The sequence below is a fragment of the Phlebotomus papatasi genome, chromosome 1 (genome assembly GCF_024763615.1).
Source record: "Phlebotomus papatasi isolate M1 chromosome 1, Ppap_2.1, whole genome shotgun sequence".
NCBI classification, from domain to species: domain Eukaryota; kingdom Metazoa; phylum Arthropoda; class Insecta; order Diptera; family Psychodidae; genus Phlebotomus; species Phlebotomus papatasi.
The window spans coordinates 80948307-80968818 of NC_077222.1; the positions used below are offsets into that span (position 1 = coordinate 80948307).

The 20512-nt window shown below is 37.6% G+C and overlaps 3 protein-coding genes across 3 annotated transcripts; 2 read left to right on the forward strand and 1 right to left on the reverse strand.

Annotated features, from left to right (window-relative positions):
• Positions 1-1000: 1000 nt before the first annotated feature.
• On the reverse strand, positions 1001-12582 carry LOC129806659 (heat shock 70 kDa protein cognate 4). The gene is made up of 7 exons (XM_055855456.1): positions 12405-12582; positions 12285-12332; positions 11649-12218; positions 8496-9048; positions 8329-8420; positions 7314-7522; positions 1001-3059 (listed from the first exon to the last, which is right to left on the reverse strand). Exons 1-7 carry the CDS (start codon positions 12491-12493, stop codon positions 1291-1293), a joined length of 3330 nt encoding a protein of 1109 aa, XP_055711431.1. The 5' UTR covers positions 12494-12582; the 3' UTR covers positions 1001-1290.
• A 55-nt stretch (positions 12583-12637) lies between these two features.
• Positions 12638-19638, forward strand: LOC129810323 (zinc finger CCCH domain-containing protein 14). Its single transcript, XM_055860715.1, has 5 exons — positions 12638-12760; positions 12922-13144; positions 13205-15061; positions 18581-18829; positions 19045-19638. Exons 1-5 carry the CDS (start codon positions 12722-12724, stop codon positions 19299-19301), a joined length of 2625 nt encoding a protein of 874 aa, XP_055716690.1. The 5' UTR covers positions 12638-12721; the 3' UTR covers positions 19302-19638.
• Positions 19639-19691: 53 nt separating this feature from the next.
• Positions 19692-20511, forward strand: LOC129810336 (cytochrome c oxidase subunit NDUFA4-like). Its single transcript, XM_055860736.1, has 3 exons — positions 19692-19860; positions 19988-20134; positions 20203-20511. The coding sequence occupies exons 1-3, from the start codon at positions 19813-19815 to the stop codon at positions 20263-20265; spliced, it is 258 nt and encodes an 85-aa protein (XP_055716711.1). The 5' UTR covers positions 19692-19812; the 3' UTR covers positions 20266-20511.
• Position 20512: the final 1 nt, after the last annotated feature.

Below are 20512 nucleotides of genomic sequence, written 5' to 3' on the forward strand. Positions count from 1 at the left end.
TAGAGCTCATTTTCATTTTTTTTGATCTACCATCTAGGAAATAGGAGCTAGGCTCTCCATTTTTTGATGATTTGTGAGGATGATGGATATCTACCTAATAGTTAATAGAATATAATTTATGCTTTTGAGAATAACGAAAAAATCGCAACATTTGAAGGCTGCTGCATTTAAAGGCAGACGACTTTCCCCTAATCTTAACCGGTTTATGTATAGGTGAGATTCTTAACGTCAGCTAACTTAGAATGCTTGCAAATTCGATTTAGAGCTGAAGTTGTGGAACTCCATTCTCAGTTAACTTGAACCAAATTCGTCAAATTATACAATTTTTTTATTTAACCCTTTAACTCTTTCGTCTCCTTTGGGACTCTGGGTACTGGGTACCCATGGAAAAAATAATTTTTTTTAGACTATTTAGAATCGATAAAATTCCGATTCTTGTGGATGATTACAAACTATAAGGATGTCCAAATCTAGGATGTTTTTTGCAGGATCCCAATTAACTCCTCCCGGCGGGACCAAACTACGTATAAACTGTGTATATACGTTGTACGAATACTCAGTATCATCATGTACGCCCATACATTTTACTCAGTACTATTTGCACCAAATGAGACCCGAAGTGTGCTTTGGTGTGAGGGTGTCCGTGTGAAGTATTATCTCTTACTTAGATAGAATTCATTATTCATCAAATATTGGAATAAAAATCCATAATTTTAATCAATTTATTTTTAATGTCCAATTTTATCCTCAGTGTCCAAAATAAGAAACTGGACAAAATTATGAGCCTTTCCCCTAATTAAAAATAGGAGAAACCTTATTTCAAAGCTGCCCCAGTTTCCCCTAGTTTCCTTCAGAGGATTTGCACACCTTGAACCAATGGAACAACATTGATTTTTGCCTTAAAAGCAAAAACTGTGACTATCAGAAAGGTGGAAGAAGTAAAAAAAACATTTTTTGGTGGTTTCGGATTATCTATTTGTGGAATTCAATCAACTACAAATTGTCGGCGTCTGCTGCAAAATGCTTTGGAATGGATAATACAAAGAAGTGGCTAAAATTCAAGTCACTTCTCCAACAGGAAACTTCGCCATTGAGAGTAGAAAAAAAAGATTGTTTCAATAAATTACAAATTTGAAGAATTCACTGAATGATTAAAAATTGGGATAAAATTTTCAATGACGCTTTGAGATTTCATAAAGTTGTCCTTGAAGCGAGAGAGAGAGGAGAATGATGCAAAAATCTACGTAGTGGTTTTCGATTGGCGATGCTGCATTTGATTAAGCAAACAGATTAGTCGACCTCCTCAATGGTTGGTCCAGAGCCACCACCAGGAGCTGCACCACCAGCTCCAGGTGCTCCACCAGGTGCACCACCTGGGAAACCACCTGGGAAGCCACCTGGCATTCCACCAGGAGCACCACCAGCACCAGCATAAATCTTAGTCATGATGGGATTGCAAACTTGTTCCAATTCCTTCTGTCTATGCTCATATTCTTCCTTGTCGGCCAATTGATTGGCATCCAACCATTTAATTGTCTCATTGCATTTTTCCAGAACCGTATTCTTTTCAGCCTCACTAATTTTATCCTTCACCTTGTCATCCTCCATGGATGCCTTGAGATTGAAACAATAGGATTCGAGAGAATTCTTGGCAGAAATTGTCTCTCTCTGCTTCTCATCTTCACTCCTGTACTTCTCAGCCTCATTCACCATCCTCTCAATTTCCTCCTTACTCAGTCGTCCCTTGTCATTGGTAATGGTGATCTTATTCTCCTTATTGGTTGACTTCTCCAGGGCAGTCACATTGAGAATTCCATTGGCATCAATATCAAATGTCACCTCAATCTGAGGCACTCCACGTGGAGCCGGTGGAATTCCAGACAGCTCAAATTTACCAAGGAGATTGTTATCCTTGGTCATGGCACGTTCACCTTCGTACACCTGAATCAACACACCTGGCTGATTGTCCGAGTATGTGGTGAATGTTTGGGTTTGTTTGGTGGGAATGGTAGTGTTCCTCTTGATGAGGACACTCATGACACCACCAGCTGTCTCAATACCCAATGACAGGGGTGTCACATCGAGCAACAGAAGATCCTGCACCTCCTCTGACTTATCACCATGGAGAATAGCTGCCTGAACAGCTGCCCCATAGGCAACAGCCTCATCGGGATTGATACTCTTATTGAGATCTTTGCCATTGAAGAAGTCCTGAAGAAGCTTCTGTACCTTGGGAATACGCGTTGAACCACCAACCAACACAATATCATGGATTGTACTCTTGTCCATCTTGGCATCACGAATAGCCTTCTCCACCGGTTCCATTGTCGAACGGAACAGATCAGCATTGAGCTCCTCGAAACGAGCACGTGTGATGGAGGTATAAAAGTCCGTACCCTCAAACAGTGAATCAATCTCAATGTTAGCCTGAGTTGATGATGACAGTGTTCTCTTTGCACGTTCACATGCTGTCCTCAGACGACGCAGAGCACGCTTGTTACTGGTGAGATCCTTCTTGTGCTTACGCTTGAATTCCTGCACAAAGTGATTGACCAAGCGATTGTCAAAGTCTTCACCGCCCAAATGGGTATCCCCGGCTGTGGATTTCACCTCAAAGATACCATCATCAATACTGAGAATGGACACATCAAAAGTACCACCGCCCAAATCAAAAATCAACACATTCCTCTCCCCACTGGCCTTCTTGTCCAACCCATATGCAATAGCAGCTGCAGTTGGTTCATTGATGATACGCAGTACATTGAGACCAGAAATGGTACCAGCATCCTTTGTAGCCTGACGCTGGGAATCATTGAAATAGGCCGGAACGGTGATAACAGCATTAGTCACCGTCTTACCCAAATAAGCCTCAGCAGTCTCCTTCATTTTTGTCAGCACCATCGAACTGATCTCCTCCGGGAAGAATGTCTTCTTCTCATCCTTGTAGAACACCTGAATCTTAGGCTTTCCCTCTACACTCACCACCTCAAATGGCCAATGCTTCATATCAGCCTGAATGGCTGGATCATCGAATTTGCGTCCAATCAAACGCTTAGCATCTGCAAAGAAACAAAAAATAATGACTCATTTGAATATTTCTTTTTTTTTTAATCAATTTTCCAAGAGAAGAAGACACAAGATACCAGTCACTGGAAACCACTCGTGGAGCAATCTTGAAATTTATTCACGCAACAGACTAAAAGATAAAATTCAACTGACGTCTGCTGCTTTTTTTTCCCATTTCCGATAAGCACGATTTGCCTTGAACACCCATTTAGTCAGCAAATTCTAAAAATTTTGCCTTGTGTGAGCTTAAAGTAAGATACAAAAAATAGCCTCCTCAGAAAATTGATTATTTCGCAAAAATCGTTGTAATATCAAACAAAACGTGGATTAAGAATTACAGAATGTTATTTTCAATACAATAAAATCATTTAATAACCTACAAATTTAATCGAAAAATTAATGTTAGAAGAAGAGTTACTGTTGCACCCGTTACACCATTCATAATTTATGAGAATTCTGACCTTATAATACTGAGACTAAAATCAATGTTATGGGCCATCAAAAATTTAAAGAATAGGGAAACTCGGGACAGGAGGATGTGTTATATGTCAAATATTTTAATATTTTTTTTGTATGAAATTGTGTAAAATGAAAATAATGTAGGGTAAAGTGGTACAAGTTGCACAGGGCTTTTTGTCTTGATAAATTTAGTACTTCATTTTTATTTGTATAATTTTTAATGCTTTAGTTTTATAATTTGGTTCTTTGTGTTAAAAAAAGAATTAGTAATATATCAAGAAAAAATCCCCGTCTAACTTGTACCGGCGAATTGTCCAACTTGTAACACTAATTCCAAATTATGTCACTTTACCCTATGCAGTTGTTATATTTTTCTAATTTTTTTTATTTTGTAAATTATAATTTTTTCTCTGCCTAAACATTTTATAAACTATTTTTTGTCAAAAATAGTGTTTTTTATAGAATTTCAACAAGTTATAATTTCATTAAAAAAAAATAAAAAAGAAATTGATTACACTTTGCAAGAATTTAAACTTTTTTGTCCCTGGGTTCTCATGCTATTTTTTCTATTGCTAGGATCAAATGATTTACGAAAATACTTATCATTTTAATATCATTTTGTGTTTTTGCGCCTGTAATTTAGGCAAAACTTTTTGCCGTTTTTTGATAATTGGGTGCCTATATCTCCGATTCTGCTGAACCGATTTACTTCTTAATATGGGAACATTTGTTTTCCTTCAGATGCCCGATAATCCTTTGGACAGATGGAGTTCCTACAACTGACACCAGGGGCGCTATAGTCTGATATATGTCAGAAAATATGGAAAAATCGAACTTTTTAGCAATTTTAATCAAAAATATCATCTCGAAAACTAGCACTTTCCCTAACAATCTCTTTTATGGGTTTGATAGAGAATTTTATTAGCTACATTTTCATCCATGTACAACTTTTTTCTCAGATTGTTTTTTAACCTCGAAATTGAGGTGCAAACGAAAATCGAACATTTAGCCAACTAGAGAAAATCTTTACTATTTCAAACATTTTGACTTCATTTTGTGTTTGAAAAAAACAAAATGAAATCATAATGATAAGTATTTTCGTAAATCATTTGACAATAGCAATAGAAAAAATAGCATGAGATCCTAGGGACAAAATCACTGTTGCACAGTGTTATTCAGACGCCGGAAATATCAAAAAAATCCTTGAGAAAGATAATTTTCGACTAAAATAGCCTTCGAGACTTACCGAGAAATAATAGTTTTTGAGTCACTTTCCAAAAATTGTTTTAAGCAAATAAATAAAAATTTGTTCGTTTATTAAGGCAGAAAAAAACGAAACAAAGCCTTTTCTTAAGCCTAAATTTGATGACAGACATTAAAATCAAAGTTAAAAAATTCAGTTTTGGTTTTCTGAAATAAAAAAAAATCAAGACAAAATGTCAAATTTATGAAAAGTTTTGAACTCGTAATATCCAAAACACAATAACAAAAATTATTTCCATTAGGGGAAATGCTCATAATTTTGACCAGTTTCTTATTTTGGACACTTTGAGGATAAAATTGGACATTAAAAATAAATTGATTAAAATTATGGATTTTTATTCCAATATTTGATGAATAATGAATTCTATCTAAATACTTGTTCTTTTTGGAAGATTTTTACACTGAATACGTTAAATTTTGAATATGATTTGAGTTGAAATTGCTTTATTGAAAATTCAGTGTGAGCAATTCCTTACGAGAAATATGACAGAACTTCGTAGCTTACTTCAGTCTTATTTAGTTTTGGTGAAGTACTAACAAAGTTTGTTCGCTGTTTTTGAGTGATATTATTGAATATTCATTGAAAATTGTGTTGATTCACGTTAGTGGTGATTTGTACATTTGACCTGAAGTGAGATTTGCCTTGTGAATTAGATTTTTCGTGAAAAATGGTCAATTTTCTAAAAGATTCACCAGTGAGGTGATAGTCTTTATTTTGGACAGGTGTTTTTTCACGAAATTTCGTAAAGTTTTAACTTTTGTGATGACTAGGCTGGACAAATGTCTGGAGAAACAAAAGAGCATCATCTCTACGAAAGAGATGTAGCGAGAAATACCTTGAAAGGCTCCCGGAAAGGCCAGGGAATGGGCGAATCCGCACGTATTGGAGTACCGAAGTCAACTCACTTTAATGAATGATATGGAAAATTTCCGGGCTTCTTGTGACATTCTACGTTTCCCTTACATGAACAGGAAGAGGACTTGGTAAGATTGGTTCATGAAATGAAGAACAATGGGCATCTTATTGAGGCGGATTAGCTGTCCAAATTTACAGCCAAGTTGGACAAATTAATAAACAAGTTGTCCAAAATAAGAGCCAAAGTCACCTCTACATATCAATTCATTTTTAAACGTATTAAAACTAATTTCAATAAAAATAAGACGATAAATAGCTTGCTAAGTTTCTAAACAACCCTTCTGAAAAGAGAGTAACAAGAAATGTCAATTAGTATTGAAAATATCGCACTTCAAACTTGGAACATCGATGCTTACAAGCAGACTGGTCAAAATTATGAGCCCTTACCCTAGACATATTTTTATAGGAAATTTATTCCTCTACAACTTTGTCGAAAATAATTTTTCTCTATCTTTACGAGAAATGTGCTTAAATTGAGCTAATTAGGGGGAAGTGGGGCACCTTTGAAATTGGTTTTTTTTACCTATTTTTAAATAAAATGGAACCTTATTGTGATTTAATCTAGCTGAACAAACAAATTGAGAATATAAATTATATCACGATAAGGCTCAACACGATAAGGCGAGGATAACAATACAATGCAGATATACCTAAAGCAAGTACACTTAGAATCAGGGGGGGGGGGGTGACACATTAGCTCTGAAAAATGCGACCGATTTTAGTGTAAATTTTTCCCTGTTTTCGTACACATTTCACGAGATATCTCCAAAACTACGTAGGTTGCCAATTTGGGGTTTTCGGTCGCCTATTCAATATTAAATTGGCTTCTATTTTGCATTTATATTTTTTGCTAATTCATTCTACTCTGACAGAAAACAGCTAATAAACCCAAAACATAGGAAATGTCATGCCCCTGCTTAGAATAATTTCTTTTTGAAGAGTTGAAAATGATATTTTTTATAAAAAATTTCTGCTTCAGATAGTTAGATAAACCCATTTATTTCGCTCGGTCTAGATTCCCAAAATCATTGCAATTTATACTTTCTATATAAAAATTTTGTGCACATTTTCTCTCAAATTGTGTTAAATTTTCTGTCTGAAGCTAAGCATAAAACAGACCTTGATAAACCGGAAACTTTCTCTTGGCTACGGTGTTTCACAAATTTTCTATCATATTTCTAGTACGAAAAGTTACTTTTAGAATACTCATTCCACCAAGAAACCCATTCTGCTCCTTAAATAAATTTACAGAAGTTTGAATGAATTAAAATAGTCGCTCTTGGAGTTATATTTATGATTTCAAAAAAAAAATCATTCACGCAGTCTTTTCTAATTTTAGCACAAAAGCCACGTTATCATTCATCATGCTAATGATTTTTCTTGCAAAAAAGTTTAAAAAAAAGAACTGAAGTTTGTTCTCTCTTTGGCGGAAACAAAATGTAACTGTCCCGCTCTGCCTGCTATGATTCGACCCTGTGTAGCATTTGCAAATCAAAGGTATCTTCAATTACGTAATCACGGAGAAAATTTCCAGTCTTCCGTTTTTTTCCTCTTTCTTATTTGACTCTGGATTTCTTGTTCTTTCTTTTTGCTTAGTATTCGTACTTACCAAAGATGGTGTTTGTCGGATTCATGGCCACTTGGTTTTTGGCGGCATCACCAATGAGACGCTCAGTCTCTGTGAATGCCACATAGGATGGCGTGGTGCGGTTGCCCTGATCATTGGCGATGATTTCCACTTTTCCATGCTGGAAAACACCCACGCAGGAGTACGTGGTGCCCAGATCGATACCAACAGCTGGAGCCTTAGCCATTTTTCTTCACTAAACAGGGAAAAGAAAAAGGAAAAATCATTATTTCCAGCTTAAAATAAAATCAAAAAAAAACCGGAAAATGTGGACATGCAAGGTCAAGGATTTGCAGTGATGCAGCAAAATATGGTGAAAATTGTTCCGCATTCAAGGTTCTTTTGTTCTCTGGCCCAGCAACGCGCGAATGTTCTAGAAACTTCCAACCACGCTTACGCACGTGTTCGCACATTTATCACATCAACGCCCATAAATTTCCCCATGAAATCCCCAGATTGCGATAAAATTCGCCTTGCACATATCATACCCGTGAATTTGACCCACAGATTAATCACGTAAGTTTGAAAATTGAAGGAGAAATTTGATGAATCACCCCTTGCAATGGAAGTTTCTGGAAATGGCGTGTGGAAAATTTTCATCAGACTTTGCCTCCCTCGATTTTTGACCAAAAACCCAGATTTCTACGCAAATTACTATGCGAATACATACCTGGTGCAATGAAATTCTACTTTTCAGCGAAATAACTGTGGGAATTGATGAGTGAACACTGGAAATTTTTGATTTTTCCTGGCACAAGTACACTCCACGACGCTTCTTTCAGAACTTGAGAGGAAGTCGCTTCCGTTCGGCCCTTTTATAAAGCTTTTTGCGGTCGTATGATTTCGTACTAGAATTTTCGGCGACAGTGCTGCCATCTCGAAGAAATTTCCAAATATACAAAATGCTGTGAGTTTCAAAAAAAACATCGTTTTAAATTATTTAAAAAATTTATTAAATTATAAAAAAAATATTTTTTGTAGAAGAAATTTTCCTCATTTCGATGGTATGAACATATCGAAAGGATACTCGAGAAGGTCTTTTATAGAAATCCTCTCCTTGGGATTGTGTTTGAGACACTTTTGGGCAATCTGCAAAGCAAAAAAAGAAATTTATCTTAATTTAAAAAATTTTTGGTCAAATAAAAACAAATCAATAATAATTACTTCGAGAAACATGCTGGGATAGACAGATGGAAGTGGTGGATAGTCGATGGAAGTGTTGGGATTGCAAATAGCCATGATTTTGTTGATGGAATTCTTGATACTGCCAAAGGGTGTTGTTTTGTACATAAACTGGAAGAAGATACATCCCAGAGACCAAACATCAGTCTTTGGGGAAATTTTGATTTTGGGAGTATTGGGTAGACTGCCCTCCTCATCCGTTGATATATCAATCAAGGCTTCAGGGCTAATATAGTTGTAAGTTCCTGCTTGGGTGTGCTTGATGATGCTGGTAGAATCCAGCGAAATATTACTGGCAATGCCAAAATCAATGAGTTTCAGCTTCCCATTGATCATGAGAAAGTTCGCAGGCTTTATATCACAGTGAATTACGCCGCATTTGTGAATGTACTCGACACACTTGAGCATCTGATACCAGAAATCCATTATTGTGTAGACGGGCAAGTTGTTTGTGAACTCCTTGAGGATTGCACTCAAGTCTCGTTCTCCCTTCTCCATCACAATGTACAGAATTGAGTCTTCCCGTGAGTAGAAACTGGAAAAAAACAACTTCAGATCAGCACATGAATTGCAATGGGATTCGCTCGAAATCCAGAAAGGGGCAAAATCCAAAATCCAAAATCTCAAAAATCTAAAATCTTGAAAGTCAAAATCCCGAAAAGCTAAAATTCCGAAAATCTAAAACTCCCGAAAAGCCCAAAAAAATCAAAATTCTGAAAAGGTAATAACCCGAATGATAAAATCCTGAAAATTCAAAATCCCGAAAAGCTAATACTCCGAATTGGTCCAATTCCCAAAAAGCCAAAATCCCGTAAAAACCAAAATTCCCGAAAAGCCAATATTCCGAATGGATCCAATTCCAAAGCCAAATTCCTGAAAGTCAAATCCCAAATGCTAAGGTCCCGAACGCCCAAATTTAAAATAACCAAAATCCCGGATCGGTTGAAGTCCTGAAAAGCCAAAATCTCGAAAAGCCAGGATACCGAAAAGACAAAATCTCGAAAAGCCAAAACCTCGAGAAGCCAAAACCTCGAAATACTAAAATTCTGAATGTGTCGAACGTGTCGAACTCTCGAAGGCCATAATATCGAATGCTAAAGTCCCGAACGCCCAAATTTTTAATAACCAAAATCCCGGGTCGGTTGAAGTCCTGAAAAGCCAAAATCTCGAAAAGCCAAGAACTCAGCCAAAACCCTGAAAAGCCAATGTGTCGATATCCCGAAAGTCAAAATCCCAAACATCCAAAATATTAAAAAGGCAAAATCTCGAAAAGCCAAGAATCCAGAAAAAGCCAAAACCATGAAATCCAAAATGCCAAACAGCAAAATCTCGAAAAGCCAAAACCCCGAAAAGCCCAAAAACTAAAAAATTTAAAAAAGCTAATAGTGGCGGCATCAATTTGTGGCCACTGTCTTTGTGACAGACCACAAGTAATGCCACCACCCTAACCCAAATCACCCGAACGTTTATCAAAAAAAAATCAAAATCCCGAAAAACAAATATTCCGAATTGGTTTGATTCCCGAAAATGCAAAATCTTTTAAAATCCAAAATCACGAAAAGGTAAAATCCCGAAACCCAAAATCTCGAAAAGCCAAAACCCCGAGAAGCCAAAACCTGGAAAAGCTAAAATTCTGAATGTGTCGAACACGCGAAGACGAAAATCTTGAACCAAAATTTCGAAAGGTTCCGAAATCCCGAAAAGCTAAAACCCCGAAAATTAAAATCCCGAAAAGCTAAAATCTTGAATGGGACCACAGCCAAAATGCCGGGAACAAAAACTCTGAGAAGCCAAAATTTTTAAAAGTCAAAACCTCGAAAAGCCAAAATCTCGAAAGCCAAAACTTCTAAAACCAAAATCCCAAAAAGCCAAAATTCCAAAGAGTTAAAAATTCAAAAAGCCAAAACCTCGAAAACCAAAATTTTAAGAAACCAAAATCCCGAAAGTTAAATCCCGAAAAAGCAAAATCCCGAAAGTCTATATCCCGAAAGGTAAAAACAAAACCTCGAAAAGCCAAAACTCAACTCCAAAATCCTGAAAGCCAAAACGTCGAAAAAGCAAAATCAAAATCTCGAAAGGCCAAGGTCTAGAAAAGCTAAAATCCCGAAAAGCCAAAATCACATACAGTAGACTCTCACTCAATCGGCTCTTTTTCAATCGGGTGACAAATTTTGTTGACAATTTTCACGTTTAATTATGAAGCAAATTCGCTCAAATTCGCTGTAGTTCTTCCTATTTTATCGTGATTCTTTATAATTGAGCGCTTTTTGTGGAATTTACAAAGGCTTTGACGCTCAATTCTATCGCTAAACCGGATGACATTTTGCCCCATATTCCCGATTGAGAGAGAGTCTACTCCTACTGTACAGTAGACTCTCTCAAATTCGGGCATTTGGGACCGAAATGTCACCCTAATTAGAGAGAAATTCGGGCATCACATTGTTTGAAATGCAACGATCTTTTGTTTACTTGCATACTCATATTAATTGTAAATTTCATAAAAACCTCTTTATAATGCAAAATCCCATTAGAACTGAGACAAAATATGACAAATTTGAGCGCATTTTTTTCATTCGATATTCATAATTAAACTTAAAAGTCAACAAACTTTCCTCAAATTTAACTGCTGCCCGAATTAAAAAGTAGACCGATGTTAAAGGAGCCGAATTAGCGAGAGTTTACTGTAAATCAAAATCTCGAAATTCAAAACCCGAAGAGCCAAAATCCCGAGAGCCTAAATTCAATGGCTCCGGCATACCTTTTAGATCAGGATAATTTCATGAAGTCGAAATTCGCATCTCTTTTTATCTCACTTGTTTTGTATATGTCTATCTCATTCTCTTTCACTCTTCTTCTTCTCTTAAGCATCACTCCAAATTCAATTTAGCTCAATCGAATTTGGAGTGCGAAAGAATGAGATAGGCATAATGCAAAACATGTGAGAAAGAAAGGGTTTCGAATTTCGACTTCATGAAATTATCCTGATCTAAAAGGTGTGCCGGAGCCAATGAACCAAAGTCTCGAAAAGCCAAATTTCTGAATAACCAAAATTGAATTCGAATTGACTTTTCAAGATTTTGGGGTTCGGGATTTCGGCCAGTACCGTGTTTGCAATTAGCTCTGAATGAAACTTACTGGTCAAATAATTTCACAATGGAAGTTCCTTGCAATTTCCTCAGCAATTTGATTTCATTCATATTGTCACACAGTGCATTTTCATCCCCATTGAGCCGTACAACTTTTAGGGCACATTCCTGGCAATCCATTGTTTCTGCCAAGTAGACAACACTGCTTCCTCCATGGCCCAATTTCCTTATCACGTTGTAGTCTTTCCCATTGATCTTAACAACTTTGTGGGAAGATTTAGCATCGGGCACTTTATTGGGGACGCTATTGCTTGATTTCATCTCCAATGTGCTGCTTTTGGAGGATTCTGAGGAGGATTTCTGGCATGTTTTGATACTCAAATTAGCCAAGTTCCTATTATTCTCCTTGAGATGTTTCTTATAATCCACACTTAGAATAACTTTTTCCTCTCGTTCTGGACATTTCTTCGGAGCCGGTGTTGCAATGCACGGAAGGGTGTTCTCGAGATCTCCTGCACAATTCTCAGGCACGATATCAACACCCTTACCGGAATTCTCAGCAGAATCCGATTCAATCGGAGACAATTCTTGCACTCTCTTTGGCATCAAAGTATTTCTCCTGCAAAATATTCATTTATTTGCTTGTTTTCTCTTCTAAATTAATAATAAAGTATTCTTTTCTTACCTCTGATGACCCCTCTGATCCACTATAGTCTGAAGAATCTCTGTGATACTGTTTTTAATCACAAAAAAAAAGAAAATTTACAATATGTAAACAAAAATAATAAAGAACAAAAACACCTGCCTTTTTTCTTCGCTCTCTGACGAATTATCCGAATCAAAGTCAATCGGCGGTAAGTCTTTCACTCGCTTTGGCATCGGTTTCGACGACATTTTCCCTGGAGCACAGAAAAACTCTCAGAAAATTGGGAAAAACGAGAAAACCGCTGCGGAAAAACCTTCATGCACAAAAAATTCAAAGCAGACTGTCAAATAAAATCCCCCTCAACGCATGCTATGGCCCTCTTGCGGAACAAAAGTGAGTTTAATTTATAAACTTCAATAAAAAGTGGAAAGATTTTTGCATTTGCTTTGCTTTTCATTGATTTTTCGGGGGGAAAAATGGAAAATCTGGGGTCAGAAATTGGTCAGAAGATGAGGGTAAGTGTGATGTATAGAGTGTTATAAGTGGCATTGGTGGAAAATCACTACTTTCTAGCTAAAATTGTTTTTATTCTTTGAATTTTGAGGTTATATTTATAATTGTCTTCTCGAAGGGGATTTTCTCGCGTTAATTTCCTATTTTTCCGTTGATTTTCCAGCATGCCGTAAAGGCGAAGCTTCTGGAACTTGGTACAGGTAGTTCTTCTGGCTATGTTGATGACGAACTTCCGGATTATGTGATGATTATGGTGGCAAATAAGCGTTCAAAGCAGCAAATGATTGATGACTTAACACTGTTCCTGGGTTCCAACACCGGGGAATTTGTCAATTGGCTCCATCAAGTACTGCAGAAACTCCAGGAAGTGTCCCTGCCAGCCACTGGTGAGTTCAAGGGAAGATTTGGGAGAATGGTAAGAGTTTGACAAAATAATTCTATTTAAGCTGTGGCCCCAAAGTCGTCAAAGAGAAAGACTTCAGATAGTTCTGACACACCCCACAAGAAGGAGAAGCGAAAAGAGAAGAAAACGAAGAAACCTGGCAAGAGTCAACCTTCTAATAGTTCATCAAAACCTTCGACTGAAAAATCTACAAAAGCTCCAACTGCGGCAGCCCCATCAATCACAGATGTCTTTGCCAATCAATTGATCCAGAAAGCCAAGAAGACACTGCAATCTGAGGCATCAGTGAATGTGAAGAAGCGCGAGCAGACACCAGAGGATGGAAGGAGTGGAGAGGGGACGCCAGAAAATGACTTTGATATCCCGACAATCACACAAATATCCGAGAATACTGTCGAACAGACTCGCCGGAAAGAATTGCTGGAGCTTGAAGAGATTCAAAAGAAGATCTATCAGGCAAAGCGACAACTGCACAATCTCACGTCCGATGAGTCTGAGGATGAAGATTTTATCAATTTGAGGGCAGATGGGGAAGATTTCGATGAGTTGCCGGATGCCAGACAGCCAGAAGAAAGTGTGATGGACTCTAGTCGGAATCAGGCTTCCTATCGCAATCCCAGTCCCATTGTCTTTGATTTGCCCACAAGAAGACGATCCAGTAGCAGTGAGGAGTCTGTGGAGAAGGAATTGACACCAAAGAGGAGTTCAGTGAAGGAGCGTTTGGGATCAAAGTCCACGGCTGAAACAGCTCCTCCTGGAAAGAATGTCATAAGCTTATCGGCGAATCGGAGGATTGAGAAAGAAATCTACATCCCGGTTTTTCGACGTCGTGAAATGGAGAAAGCCAAGGAAGCAATTCCCACCAAGGAAGCTCCCAAAATCAGACGTACCCAGGATGTAACCGTGGAAAAGGTCAAGAGGGACAAGCGTGAAGTGAAGGAGCGAAAAGTCAGTCCCGTGAAAGAGGTAAAGTCTGTGAGGCAGCGCATTGGATCCCGGGTTATTGTAGCCCCTCCAAAGCCAGTATTCGACGAGGATTCCGTGGATGTGTCCGTGAGCAGTGTAGTGAAGATCAAACCGCGTCCTGTGGTGCCTAAAGGCAAACAAGCCAACAAGAATCTCCTCCTGAGAGCCATGGCTGAGGCACAAAAGTCCACAGCGAGTGCAATGAGGAAGGATCTGGAGAAGAAGGAGAGAGTCACAAGAAGTGGAAAGCTCACTGCCAAGACGAATATTCTCATTGAAGTGCCCCGTGGCAACAATGTCGATTCATCCCGGGAGGATGAATATGTTCCCACGCCTGTAGTGAATCGTCGGGAGCCGGATTCCGGAGTTGTGTACATCCCTCAAGTGTCCTGTGAGGAAATTGAGGATTCTCCGTCAGAAGCCAATGTCAGTGATGATGAAGATCCAAAGAGACCACAATTTGTTGTGACTCTCGATGGGATTTTCAAGGGAATCAATGCTGAAAATGCCCTAAAAAAGAAAACTATAAATAAAAATCTGAAGGAACGTGTGACAGAAAAGAAAATTGTGTCTGTTGAACCGAGGAGTCGAGATATCAAAAAAATCTCTCCAGTGAGAAAGAGGGATTCCCAGGAACGATCTAGGAAGGCTGATGCACCACCTTCGGCAAAGAGATCAGTGGAGAAAGAACAGAAAGAAGAAGCCACTGAATCTGAACCACCGCGAAAAAGAAGAAGCCGTTGCTCACCAATTCGCTTTGATTTGAATGAGAAGGCAGAGAAGGCCAAGAAATCCATGTCTCCTGTGACTCCTCCAAAGAAATCCAACAAGACGCCAGAAAAGGACCTGGACAGGAACTCAAAGTCCGACAGTGATGGCCATACAGTCACAATTAGGCGAATTGAAACGAAGAAATATGAAAATCTACCGTCACGTGAGTAGTTTCTTCATTATTTGCAAACCCCTTTGCGCATCCCATTCAACAGTGTTATACAAACTTCAGACTTAAGGTTTATCCATATGGCTTAACCCTTTAACGACGAGACACTTTTTACGGACTGATAACAATAAAAATTAAACTGGGAGACATAATCAATGATAAGTATTACATCTAACCTTGGAAAGTCCAATAGAGTCTGATTCGGTGTATTTTGTGCCTCTATAAACGATAGGGATAAAAATAGCCCAAAAATTTAAATATTTTTCTGACAATGCCAGTGAACAATATTTTTCGCTTTAATGAAAAATATTTCGTATGAGTATTGTAGTTTTTATTGCCAGAAGGGTTTTGCTTTAAAAAAATTGGAAGTACAAAAAATAAATAAAATCAATTATGAATTTGAAAATTTAAAAATTCGCCATTTTTGAGCTTAAATATTTATTAAATAGCAAATAGCTAGAGACTTGCAAAAAATATTCTGGATTCCTTTAACCTCATACTTTAACATTATGTATAGACGAAAAAAATATCTTTAGGTAGGCAAGAAAAATTATTTTCTTTTTGGGACACCGGTGTTCCAATCGTCCTTAAAGGGTTAACTCTTTCCGGACCGCAGCATATGCTGCAAGACAATTTCACCATTTTTTAATCAAAAATATCTAAGCTCAGGAATTAATTGAGGTCCTACAAAAAATATCTTACATTTGGACATCCTTATAGTTTGTAATTATCCACAAGAATTGAATTTTTATCAGTTCTGAATAATTAAAAAAACACTGTTTTTCACTGAATATTCATATGCTGCTTTGGGTACTCAGAGTCCCAAAAGAGACGAAAGAGTTAAGCTTCATTTGCTAAACATTTTACTGCTCGAACTCTACGAAGAGAGTAGTATATAATAATCCCTCGATTTTTTCACACCCTCAAATTTCCACCTTCCATCCCCCGGAGACCACTTTTGTCAACAAATCTTCATGTTTCAGACGAATTCTGAGAAATGTCGTCATGCTGTTTGTCCGTCTGTCCGTTCGGCTGTCGCCAGCTCTAGAGGCCAAACGTTTAGAGATAGAGAGTTGGAACCTTCGAGGGACCCCCCCCCCATAAGTCGACCCAAGGATCGTTAACATGCCCCTCATTTCCCCCCATCCCTCCCCTTCCCCTCCAAAACTATGTTTTTTCGGGATTGCTCGAAAACGCGTCGTGCGATTTTTTTTTTTTCATTTTTTGGATATGTTTTAGAGATTATCCAGGCAAACATTTCGCCCTTATACGACAATACTGAAGAGACTCAACTGCTTTATTCGACTTTATTGAATCATTCCTAATAACGGTTTTTCAAGGTCAAAGGTTAAAAAGACACTAGAGAGCGCATTTATCAAGCAAATGGGGTCATGTTTGGGTTCGTTGGAAAGGTCTTGGAATTTCCTATAAAACTCAACCGGTTCCAATCGGTTTTGAATCGGTAATGAACCGCTTTATAACCGATAAAAAATTTTTATCTGAAAATCAATCCTATTTTAAAACTATTATGGGCGATTTTTTGAGTAATTTAAGAATCGGTTCAAATCGGTTGAGAACCGGTGAATGATAAATTATGCGAAAGTACTTTTGCGGTATAGCATCTAAGTCACGAGTTCGAGCATTTCGCAAAGCCTGGGACGCTTTGCCACCTCTTTTTTAAATGTTTTCATCTAAGTCCAAATAGTTTCTCTTGGGTGTTTGTAATTTGAAAATATGTAAAGTAGATTTATGCCCAACACACAATAACTTTTGTTTTGTAAACATATTTTTGACGTTTCAGTGAGAGTGAATGAAATGTAGATCTAGTCATCTCGCTCACTCTCATAGACAATTTTGAAAACATGTTTACAAACAAAAGTTATTGTGCGATGGGCATTAATCACAAGTTAATTTATCTGCCCTATCCTACCTTATTAGATTTTGATAGCTCGCGGCAATTATGCTTGTTATAATTTAGGTTTTCGCAACCTTCTGGAACTTGTATAAGTTTGAAGATATAGTTTAACCCTTAGGTTTAGTCAATTATTTTGTCTGTCCGAGTTCCGCCTTAAACAGAGCTCAGGTCAGAGGAGAAAATTATTCTAAATAAATAATAATAATAATGCTGGCACAACATTTCATGAAGGAACTAGGTCTTCCCGCAAGGGGATTTCTAGACACGCATTTTTATTTTTTCTTATACGGGATGAGATTGTCAGGTCCTTGTTCCGTGAAATCAAGTTCAGTGAAGCTCACTAATTGCAATCCGAACACCTTTAAAGCCAGAAAGATTCCTGGTCACTTAAAAGGGGATTCGAACCCGGGACCCGGAACAGTTGTTTCATAGAGCGTTGCTCTATCACTTGACCCATTGAGTGCCCAATTATTCTAAATAGTTTGGAATAATTTCCTATCCTGCGAGTGATTCTAGTAACTTCATTTTCCGCTGATCCTGTTTGAGTTGTCTCCTGGCGTCTCTAGACAGTCTTTAGTGATTGTTTAAAGAACCTCAGGTCTTAGTAACGGTCACTTGTTTCTCCGGGGAACAACAAAAATATTTTTCTCATAATTCGGTTAATTGTTTCTTGTCTTGAATGCTTTCCCCAAGGCTTGTCGTGTTCTAAAACCACCAAGTAGTCATGAGAGGAACCAATATAAAGAAAATTCTATTATGCAGAAGTTTGCCTTAGAAGGATGAGGAAACAACTATTCGGAGTAAACACTTCCCTCTCTATTTATTGAAATTTGTTATTGTCTTGTTTAAATATTTTTAGTTTTTTTTTTTCAAATTAATGTGCAAGAAAATCATTTGCTGCTAATTTTACTCTTGTCTCCCTTCCTTCTGGTTCTATTCTAATGAAAAATGAAAATATTTTTTTTACTGTTATCAAGTACTTCTGCATAATCGATTTTTCTTTGGTTCCTGTCTCGACTGTTTTCCCCAGTGCCTATCGTATTCTACAGCCACCATGCAGTCGTGACATGAACCAATACAGAGAAAAGTCGACAAGACAGAAGCTCTTGAGAACAGAAAAGTACTAAAAAAAACATATTCAGTTTTTATTGGAATAGCATCACTATAATGATACTGATTTTATCGGAAGGATTTGATATTGATAGACCTTAGACAATTCAATTCTGCATTAGGTATATTACTTTCCTCAAAACAGCTATAGGGGAAAGTACTCTCCCTTCGAACGTTCATGCCTTCGAATAATGTGAATTTTCTTCTAGTTTCCTTAAGAGACTTACCCATTTCTATTAAATATTAGTTAGATTATCATCAATTATTGATAATTGCAAGATAATTTTGTGTAAGTCTCTTAGGAAAATAAAAGAAAATTCAAATTATTCGAAGGAATGAACGTTCGAAGGGAGAGTACTTTCCCCTAATTCGTTTGATATCATTGATTTGAAGCAAAACGATTTTATTTAAAAGAAAACTAAGGCCCAACATATGATTTCTTATCACCAGGAGTATTTTTGATGTTATCAATAAATTTTCTCTTGCAGTGTTGAGTTCAGTCACGGTGCCTCAGGCAACGGGAAAGCCAAAAGAGCGATGCAAGTACTTTCCCAATTGCACCAAAGGCGATACATGTGAATTCATTCATCCCTCGACTCCCTGCAAGTCGTTTCCCAATTGCAAATTTGGCGACATGTGCCTGTACTTGCATCCCAAGTGTAAGTTTGATCTCACTTGTTCACGTTTGGATTGCAATTTCTCTCATACACCGGTTATCTCAGCGGCTCCGCCTCTAGGTATGTACATACATATATATAGCAAATAATCAGGGGAATTTTGCATTATTTTTGTGCCTTATCAATGAAAGCGCATTTTTGTTTTTTTTTTTTTGCTGAAGATATCACAAATCTCCTTGTATCTGCTGGTCAATCACTAACTGACCACGGAGAAGAATTAACCCTGTCTGCTAACTTGGAAGTTTTTTTTTGTGTTTTATTTTCTTTTTTGGCAGCTTCCCATGTAGTTCCTGTGCACAACTACAAGATGATCACGCAGAATTTATTGCCGCCACTTTGCAAATTCTATCCAAAATGCAGCAATACTCTGTGCACGTTCTATCATCCGAAATTGTGTCGATTTGGGAAGGCGTGTATGAATAAGGTGGAGTGTAATTTCTACCATCATGACATCCCGGCAGTGGATAAATTCAAGTGGGTCTCGACGGCTTCAGGAACCGGATCTGGACATACAACATCGACATATGTGTAGAAAAGAATAATTGTATTGCAAGAAAAAAAATAATAATTCGTCACTAACTCAATAGTAAATGCATAAGAGGTCTGTCAGAGCCACATTTACATGAATTATTTATATTAATACGAAGTAGGAATTCTATTTAATTATTATAAATAAAATAATAAATAGCCAGGAAATAATCGTGAACTCAAGAAATCACATCCGGATGTGCTTTTTAGTGCGTTTAGGAAATGGCATAAGGAAAATTGATGAGATATTTACATAATGTATGGGAGGAGAGCTAATGGAATATGTAAAAGTTTCAAGAATTGCAACAATGGCAACAATAGATCGATAGATCAATTAACAATTTTTGGTTTTTTGATTTTTTTTTGGTGAGGATTTTTGGTTTTCTGTTACTTTTCAAATGTGACAGCTTGGATGGTGGCGACATCTCGCGGAAAAAGAAGATAAGTCAGCCACACTTCAGAGAAAATAAAGTGAAAAGTTTTCTGTGCGTGGAAAAACCAAAAAATTCTCCAGGATGGTGATGCAAGGAATGTCCCCTTCTACCCTGAAGAAGCACCCTGCTGTAAGTACAATAGGATAATAAAGAAATTTGCTGATTTTATATTGAAATATCACCCCAAAATACCCTCTAAATCCTATTACGTCATAACAATGAAAATGTTAATTTGCTTCACCTTCCGGACTTGCAGTTGATCCCCCTGTACGTGTGCACGGGACTGGGAATGGCTGGTGCCCTCTTCTACACTCTGCGTCTAGCCACCCGTAATCCCGATGTGTCATGGAACCGATCCGGCAACCCTGAGCCATGGCAGGAGTACTCCAACAAGCAATATAAGGTAAGATTTCAAGGGGCTCTAGGGGCAAATTCCCAAGATGGTTCTTTTGAAATAAACCCCTTTTGCAGTTCTACTCTCCCATCCGAGACTACTCCAAGACCGAGAGTCCAGCCCCCAAGTACACTGAGTAGGAACCTCTGCATACCGATTGCTAAAGTAAAATAAATCTCTCGTTGGTCCTCTGCCACCTTCAACAACTGTAGTCAAATGCGCCGACACCGTTGCATAGTCGGAGAGATATAGTAAGAAATTCAATAAAGTCCACAAACTTAAGATCATTTGGGATTATTTCAGAGAAAAGGGGGTTGATAAACAAAAAAAGTATAATATGTAAATAAAAAAAAGTGTTATTTCTGCAAATTTCCTTCAAAGAAAAAC